At 50.4% G+C, this 8,998-nt stretch overlaps 1 protein-coding gene across 3 annotated transcripts in view; it reads left to right on the forward strand.

Moving 5' to 3' along the window:
• LMF1 (lipase maturation factor 1) overlaps positions 1-8,790 on the forward strand; it is a 147,735-nt gene extending 138,945 nt beyond the window's left edge. For all 3 annotated transcript variants that reach the window (XM_063414229.1, XM_063414232.1, XM_063414230.1), the window contains one exon: positions 8,145-8,790. In XM_063414229.1, the coding sequence (XP_063270299.1) occupies positions 8,145-8,319 (175 nt within the window). In that variant the 3' untranslated portion in view covers positions 8,320-8,790. The remainder of the gene's footprint in view (positions 1-8,144) is intronic.
• The last annotated feature ends 208 nt before the right edge of the window (positions 8,791-8,998 follow it).

Consider the following 8,998-nt stretch of genomic DNA (forward strand, 5'->3'; position numbering starts at 1 on the left):
AGGATTAAGGTGGCTACGGAGATCTAGTGCCATTACCTCCATGCTGCGAGTGGCCATACCTTAACACATACGTAGCAGGAGATAAGGTTATCTGCCACTACGTACTCGGAACGTTCCGCGGCCTACTAGGCCCAGGCCTGAGGCCTAGTCTGGCCTAGTCTGGAATAGCTCAAATGGTATCTGTGAGCATATCATGCCCACGATACCTGAGAAACTCGGCCACAGTTCCCCCTTTTTCTTTTTGGGCTATCCAAACTGACGTTAAGGCACGGTCAGCTAATTTGCGCATGCATTGTATCAAGCAAGGCACTATTGTCAAAACTACTATGACAGCAATAAAGATCATTATACCAAAACGAATTAAATCCACAATCCACCCAGTGAGATTCCAAGACTTCAGCCAAGTGTCAAACGGAGTGTTCTCAACTACAAGATGTTTCATGTTGTCCCTCAACTGCGCTAACTGTTGATGTATCGACCGTGAGTGGTCTGATAAATTCATGCAGCACATGCCTTCAAACTCTTCGCATCCATGCCCCTGAGCCAAAAGAAGGAAGTCAATCGCGGCTCGGTTCTGGAGCACTGAATGGCGAATGCCACTAACATCTTCAGCAAGCTCACTCAACAACTTCGTCGTTATGTTAATCTGTTTCCCTGTCCAGCAGGCTAAATGTTTCAGTTGTGTGAGGGCTTGTGCTGAAGCAACTCCTGGGGCAAAAATGGATGCTGAGATCACGGCTGGAGGCTGCCATAGGGTAACGTGATCTTTGCAGTTGGGACCTAGCTGAGACATACTGCGCTTGACTCGTTGAGCCTTCCTTGGCAAGCCTAGAACCTGGTGAATGCTAGGTGCGAACAGAGTTAGTTTGCCAAAATAACACGGTCCTCCGACACTGTTTTGAGGTACTGTGGACCATGCTCTATCTCCGCAAACTAAAAAGATTCCTGGTGGCAATCTCTTAGCAGCTGTTGTCAATTGCGTGACAGATCTGACCCAACTATTACAATACTCAGAGTAATTGTAATACAAAAGTGAATGAGGGGACAGCCACGTAGCGTGGCCTTTCAATTGCTGCTCATCTATGATTAATAGACTAGAATTCACTGCAAAGCGCCCAAAGACAAGACAATAGTTTCCTGGCACAGAACCTAAGAGATCAAGCTCCTGAGGTTCTGGACCAGCCGCTCGAAGGTTTCGCGCTATGGCAGCAGCTTGTGGCCCTAAATCACCTTTTGGGTCAATCCTGACAGGGGTTAAAGACTTGAACTCTGCCATGGAGGTCAGTGGAACTCCAATCAAGCAGGTTCTAAAAGGATTGGATGGCGTCGCTAGAGATAGACAAAAGGAATCCTGTTTAGTTTGTTTGGCCCAAGTAACCCACATGTTCTCCCTTGTGTCAATGTCAAACATCCCTGCTCTTATTTTTACTACCACACTGATTAAAACCAACACCCTCATGCTTAACATTTCACCCATTGTGACAAGCACACAGTGTAGCACACAGGCTATCAACCTAAAACCCTAACCAATAACTTATCGTGCCTCTAAGTGTCACGCAGCAACAGTGCAATGATATAGTATTAAAACAGTCAATTTTCAGCACTCTCCGCGTCTTCTTGAGGTGCTTCAGGTAAGTCGTCGCTGTCTCTGTGAGTGTCACCGCCGGTTGGTATCTTTTCTTGTGGACACGCACGGGTAAAGCGACTCGGCACCCAGACAGGTCCTGCTTCTCCTGCAGAAACACACATATAACCGCGACCATTAAACAAGACTGGACTGGGTCCCTGCCATTCACCCGTTCGCATGTCCTTATGATATACGTAAAGTCCTGGAATTGCTTGTGGTCTCCCTTCTTTCACAGCCTGGTGGTGGATGACAACCGCAGGCTCTTCTCGCCCTTCTGCTAGGCATAAGTAATTTAAAGTGAACAGTACTTTAGATAAACGATTGGTCACATCTAGGTCATTGCCTTGCTTCTGCTTTGCGAGATACTCTTTCAGCGTCCGATGAGCCCGTTCCACAATGGCTTGGCCAGTAGGAGAGTGAGGAATCCCGGTAGTATGTTTGACTCCCCACTTTTGCAGAAACCTAGCAACTCGTTGTCCCGCATAAGCTGGACCATTGTCAGTTTTGATTTCTGCAGGCACTCCCATCACTGAAAAGCAAACAGTCAAATGTCTCTCAACGTGCAGAGCTCTTTCCCCAGTTTGTGCTGTGGCCCAAATGAATTTGGAGTAGGTGTCAATAGTGACATGAACATATTTCAACCTTCCAAACTCTGGGATGTGTGTTACATCCATTTGCCACAGTTCCAGGGCTTTCATTCCTCGAGGATTCGTGCCTAGGCCAAGACCTGGCCCGTGATGACTGCATTGAGGGCAGGCACGCACAATCCCCTGTGCATCGTTCATAGATATTTGAAATTGACGACGCAAAGCTCTAGCATTCTGATGGAAGTTCTCGTGGCTGTTGCGAGCTCTGACAAATTTGCTTTCAGGAGGGACATGGGCAACGCAACTGACTGCAGCATCTGCCCGTGCATTGCCTTCTCCCAAACCATTGTTGCACTGATGACTACGAATGTGCATCACGCAAAAGGCATGCTGACGCTGTTTGAGTATGCTCCTCAGTCGCAGAAATAGTTCTCCGAGGCGCTGATTCTGAGTGGTCTTAATGAGTGCATCTTCGATTCTTTGTACCACTCCAACCACATACAAAGAATCTGACACCACATTAAGAGGTTCCTTGTTCCAGGTTTGCAAAGCCCAACACACTGCTCCCAGTTCCATGGTCTGCAAGCTGTCTCCGGCTTCACTGTGGATTAAATGCTGCTTCCATTCTCCTTGCTGTTTCCACACACACACAGCTCTTTGTGTCTTTCGGCCGGCATCCGTATAAACTGTTCTGCCGTCCACAGGTGTCATGGAACACAAAGGCTTCTCCAGCCACTGATGGCGTGCAATCAGAGTCCACATCGGACCTTTTGGCTGTCGGTTGTGAACCACACCTGTAAAACCCAACAATGCTTCTTGCAGCTCCACAGAATGTCTCAGTTTCCAGTCCAGATCTTCATTTCTGATCGGAACACTGATATCTGCCGGCTCTTCCCCATCGATCTCTAAGATCCTATCTCTCCCTTTTCTGATGAGCATGGCAAGGGCTTCTGTTCTTGTCATAACACGACTCTTCGGCTGCACCGGCAAGAACACCCATTCAATCACCCCAGCCGTCGATTTTAACCCAGACTGGTGTTCCCCCTTTTTCTTTTGCCATTGAAAAATGATGGCAAACGGACAGGCATCTGCGTTGGAGAGGAACAGTGACAATGGCAGGTGTTCTATGCGGCGAATGCTCCAACCCCGTTGCAGCTTCTCTGATACCTTAACTAAGGCTTGTTGCTGTTCAGGGGTACATTGTCGAAGGCTACTGGCATCATTACCGTGTAGCCATGGTAGAAACGGTTGCAAGTCCTCATTGGTGATTCCTACAATGGGACGAACCCATTGCAGGTCTCCAAAAAGTCTCTGAGCATCATATAACGTTGAAATGTTGGTATGTAAAGTAATTTTCTGTGGTCGGACTTGTGCACTCGTGATCAGCCATCCTAAGTACTTCCACGGGGCTGATCGTTGTATTTTTTCCGGGGCCACAGTCAGACCACGATGTTTTAATTGCGTGATCAACCAGTCCAAGTCCTCTGTGGGCAGAGGCTCCTTAGTAGCAACAAGGATGTCATCGACGTAGTGATAAATCATTGCATTGGAAAAACGCTGACGAATCGGCTGCAAAGCCCAATTGACAAATATCTGGCACATGGTAGGCGAGGTACGACTTCCCTGAGGAAGAGTTACCCATTCATACCGTTGTGCTGGCGCTGCTCTGTTAATAGATGGCACAGTGAAGGCAAAGCGCTGAGTATCTTGAGGGTGGAGTGGGATCGTGAAAAAACAGTCCTTCAAATCGATGATGACAATGTCCCACCCTTGCGGAATCATGGTCGGTGCTGGCAAGCCTGGTTGCAAAGCACCCATCGCTTGCATCTGCTCATTAACCTTACGAAGGTCATGTAGCAGTCTCCATTTCCCTGATTTTTTAGGGATGACAAAAATCGGTGTGTTCCATGGACTCACTGAGGGACGAATGTGACCTGCTTCTAATTGTTCCTGCACCAATTGCTTGGTAATTCGCAGCCTCTTCTCTGTCATTGGCCACTGCTCAACCCACACAGGGGTATCCGTCAACCAGGTGATTTTTAAAATGGGTGGCTGCTCTGCAGTGGCCACTAAGGAAAATGCCGGTCAGTAGTCAAAACCATCCCTATTTGGGAAAGCACATCTCTACCTAGGAGCCCTAGAATCTCTTGATGCATTGGCACAACATATAGATGAGCCACAACCACTTGTCCATCTTCAAAGATGATCCGAATAGGATCTGCACTTATTGAGGGAACAGTCAGGCCTCCTACGCCCACAACGCGGGTATAGGGGGATGTCAAAGGCCAATGAGAAGGCCAATGCAATTTGTTAATTAAAGATATGTCTGCGCCGGTGTCTGGAAGTGGTTCGATGCCGATAATTTCATCGCCTCGTTGCAGTTTCACTGCAATCCGTGGCCGCTCGTGTAAATCCACTGTAAGGAAAACACTGTGTCCCATAGAGCCAAAGCTCTCAGCTCCGCCTTCGGCTTCCGCAGGCTGCTTTTGGGACTGACGACGTGGCAGGATGTTCTCAAAGGGGATGATCTGAGCAATCTTGCTCCCCTTTGGGATTGTCACAGGAGGCTGCAGGGCATAAACCATTACTTTTAACTGTCCAGTGTAATTAGCATTGATGACTCCTGGCACCACCATAATACCCTGTTTGCTCGTGGAGGCTCCTCCTAAGATCAAACCTCCAGCTGAGGAAACTGTATTATAGATGGGTTCAGAGACATCAGTCGGGATCAGAGTGACTTCCTTATCTTGCAAGGTGACTTCTTCTGCTGCTGTTATGTCCACACCAACACTTCTCCACGCAGCAGGTCTGGTCTGTCTCAATGAGTCTTTTTTGGGGTCTGGTGTGTTGAGGCATTGATTTGTGTCTTGGCGCGCTGCCTCGGCGCGCTGGCCGTGAAGTTTCCCTGTTTCCTGCAGACCTCTGTGGCATGAGTGTCCACATTGCAGTGTTGACACCAAACAGGCTTTTGGCAGGTCCGCCTGAAATGACCCATTTCACCACAGCGGATGCACTGGGACTTTGCCACTGATTTTTTGTTAGTAAAACGGTTGAAGGGCTTTCCCGTCAATGCAGCTGCGATAACATGTCCCTGTTGCTGCATTGCATTTTGCATTGCCGCTGTGAAAGCTGCTGTTTGGTTGGACTGTTCTGCTCTCGCTGCTCTCACCAACATTTCGTCCACGCCACAGCCTTGAGGGAGGGAGGCCAGGATGGTTTTCATGCGTGCGTTGGCGTTCTCAAATGCCAGAGAACGAAACAGGTGGTCTCGCACCTCGTCAGGCAGATCTGGGGCATCTCTCAATGCCGTAGAAAGACGATCTATAAATTGAGCAAATGATTCGGTGGCTCCCTGTTTGACGTTGGCATAGGATGGAGGCTTCTTTTTGTCTGGCACCAACAGCAAAGCTCTGTAGGCTAGTGACTGGGAGAGTTGATGGATTTCGATGGGAAAGGTCAGCTGTACATTCGTCGTGGCATAGGCTCCTTGGCCCGTCAGCATGTCCGGCTGAATCCCATAAAATGGATCTCCCACTATTTGATGCCTGTTGGCTTCCTCGGTTGCCAGGCGTCTCCACTCTCTTTCAAAAATGAGAAACTGAGATGGCGTGAGCAGAAGTGCTGCAATGTTAGAACTGTCAGCAGGGCACAAGAGGTCAGCAGTGAAGATGTATTGTATAATACTTTTGGAAGCTTCCGCACGAATTCCATACTGACTAACTGTCTGCTTTGCAGATTGCAGTACTTTCCATTCATGCGGTTGCCATCTGGCAACGTTCTGCTCAATCACCACAGGGCACGCTATAACATTGGCTGCGTCAAAGTCCTTATCGAGGATGGCATGTTTTTTAACTTCAGCCCAGCGGTTCAGCAGCGGATCAGTTTGGTTGGCAGGCAGCGCCATCTGCTGGGCATTGGATGGCAACGCCTGCTGGCTCTGTAATGATGACAGAGGTTGTATGGTACATGGTTTCTGCGGGAATGTTTTGGATAATTCAAATGTCCTTTGTTCCAGCTGACTTTGCCGGTTAGAGAGCTTAGCAAGCTCTGCTATAATTTGCTGCAGCTCCGTTGACCTCTGCGGCTTTTCCGGCGTTTGCGTCGCACAGCTGTTATCCGAGTCCAAAGCTTCCTCCTCCGAGTCAGATTCTGGCAGAGGACAGTGAGACGCTCGTGGATGGGTGGCGGGTCCCACTGATGCAGGCTGTGGGGGCGCAGGGATCTCAGGTTGAATCGAACTCGCGTTGTCCGATCCGGTCATGGGCGCCGCCATGTTCTCTGTTTTTGTTTTTGTCATGTGGGCAGCTGACGTCAGCTCCTGTTCCGGTGGGGAGGGGTTTGGCTCCGCTCCGCCGGTGGCACCGCCTCCGAGTCCGCCTCCTTGCTGCGTCACTTGTGCCCGCCCTGCGCCGCTGCCGGTCCCGCCTGCCTCCTCTTTCGCCACGCCCCTCGGGTCTGGCGGCTGGCTCGTCCCCTCCCCCACGCCATTCTCGCCGAACCGCGGCAAGGACACTTCCGGCCTCTCGCTCGGTCTCTCAACCGCATGGCTGGCTACGTCTACCACGTCACGGAGGGAGGAACAGAGGGGGGCCGCATTCCCTTTCACCGGATGCGTGGAATTAATTCCGAAAAATCTCGCAACCCTGGATACTTTTTTCCGCTCTTCCGCTTGGGAAGGAACGGTCTCCGGTTCAGGAGAGCAAGGGGCCGTTCTCTCCAATGCAGAAATCGCGGCTTGGGCTGCTCTGCGCTCCGCGGCAAAGGTTTGTAGCGTATTTATAATTTTCTTCCACGTGACGCCTAACTCCGAACAGAGTTTTGCGTCTTTTCCCTGTGAAACTACCGAGTCCCACAGTAAATCTCCGATCTCCTTCCATTCTGTCTCGCTAAACAAAAGCGAGGGCTGCTGTAACTTTCCCTTCTTTTTAGCCCATTGGGCCAGCTGACTTATATCAGAATCTCTGATCTTTTCGCCCCGTTTCGAGACAATGGACGCTAATAGCTGCGTGGCAGCTATATAATCGCGTTCCGTGAGTGAATCCATCCGCGCCGCCGCTCTTACCTTCTTTCCACTGACAGCAGGTGTCACTGTCGCCTTCTATTCAATCCAATCAGCCGACGCTCCCCAGCCTGCCTCGGAATTCCGGACAGTAGATCGCAAGCGACACACACACGTCCAAAATCAAGCGAGGGCTTCCAGCATTTAAGCTAATTAATTAACAGCATTGAAGCTAAATAATCCACAGCATTGAAGCTAATTAATACACAGCATCGAAGCTCTATATTTCATTAAAATCCAGGGCTCTGTCCCTGTTCGGGCGCCACTGTTGTTGAACCCTGGAAAGACTGGGGACTAGAGTAACGTGAGACCAAACCAGTATGGTTTCCAGCACGAACTCCCCTTTATTCCGCGAGATGGCCGGTTAAGTACAGAGCAGATAGTTTACAGTAGCAGGTGCATTGTGATAGGCAGTGAGCATACAGAAGTATGTAAGCAATCTAGGATTAAGGTGGCTACGGAGATCTAGTGCCATTACCTCCATGCTGCGAGTGGCCATACCTTAACACATACGTAGCAGGAGATAAGGTTATCTGCCACTACGTACTCGGAACGTTCCGCGGCCTACTAGGCCCAGGCCTGAGGCCTAGTCTGGCCTAGTCTGGAATAGCTCAAATGGTATCTGTGAGCATATCATGCCCACGATACCTGAGAAACTCGGCCACACATGGATGCATGGATGCATGCACGGATGCATGCATGGATGCATGGAAGGATGGCGTACTGGGATATGGAGCCACCCTGAGCACCCTCACGCTGATTTCCCCATCCAGAAAAGCTCCAGAACAGCCATCCCACGGGAACAGAACCACGGTCCAAGCCTCTCCCAGCAGTGATGCCCAGCCCTGAGCTGCAGTTTGTGTCTCCACAGGTGGATCCGGGGGGAACACTTCAAGTACAAGTTCAGCCAGCCCGGGGGGAAGCACGCTGCCGACGGGAAGTGGTGGATCCGGAGAAGGATCGGCCCCTACTTCCCCCCCGTCAACCTGCAGGGCCTGAGGAAGTTCTTTGAGGACAGGAATTGGCCTTACCCCGTGCAGGACTGAGGGAAAAGGGTGGCCTGGACATGAGGGACCAGCTGGGAGGAGCCAGAAGGGGCAGCTCCCTCCCATCACTCCTGCCTCTCTGGTTTTTATCATATCCTTGTTCACGCCTGTTTTCCAGGAGATTCCCAGCCCATTTGCCCACTTTGCTTTGTGAGCTGCTTTTTCTCACCTCAGTGATTGATCTCTTGTGCCAGGCTGCTCCATTCAGGAATTCCTCTGGAACTGGGAAAAAGCCAAGCAAATAACCGTGACTGGTTTTGGAGTTGCCAAAAGCAGCTGAATGTGGGTTTGAAACAAAAACAGGGAAAAACAAACCAGGAGGGATCTCTGGGGCTGTGTGGGCTGTGGATGCAGGCACAGGAATGCCCTTTTCCATGGTTTTTCCCACTTTTTTGACCACATGTACCAAACGGGCACCACTGGGATCATGTTCCTGGAAAGGGATTAAAGCAAACAATTCCTGAACAACCAGCAGGAGCTTCACTGGGTTTTTATTTTTCCTGGAAGTGCTAAAAAGGGAGAAAAAAGAAGGAGCCCCAGCGCCTGCCCTGGTGTGGCTCACCAGGGCCAAGGCAGCTCCCACGGGAATGGGGTGGCAGGGGAGGAATGAGGAGAGTCCTGGGATTTATTTGTGTTTTGGGGAGGATCCGGGGTCGTGTCCGAGGGCCTGATCCCCATC

This window comes from Prinia subflava, chromosome 17 (assembly GCF_021018805.1).
Source record: "Prinia subflava isolate CZ2003 ecotype Zambia chromosome 17, Cam_Psub_1.2, whole genome shotgun sequence".
Taxonomy (NCBI): domain Eukaryota; kingdom Metazoa; phylum Chordata; class Aves; order Passeriformes; family Cisticolidae; genus Prinia; species Prinia subflava.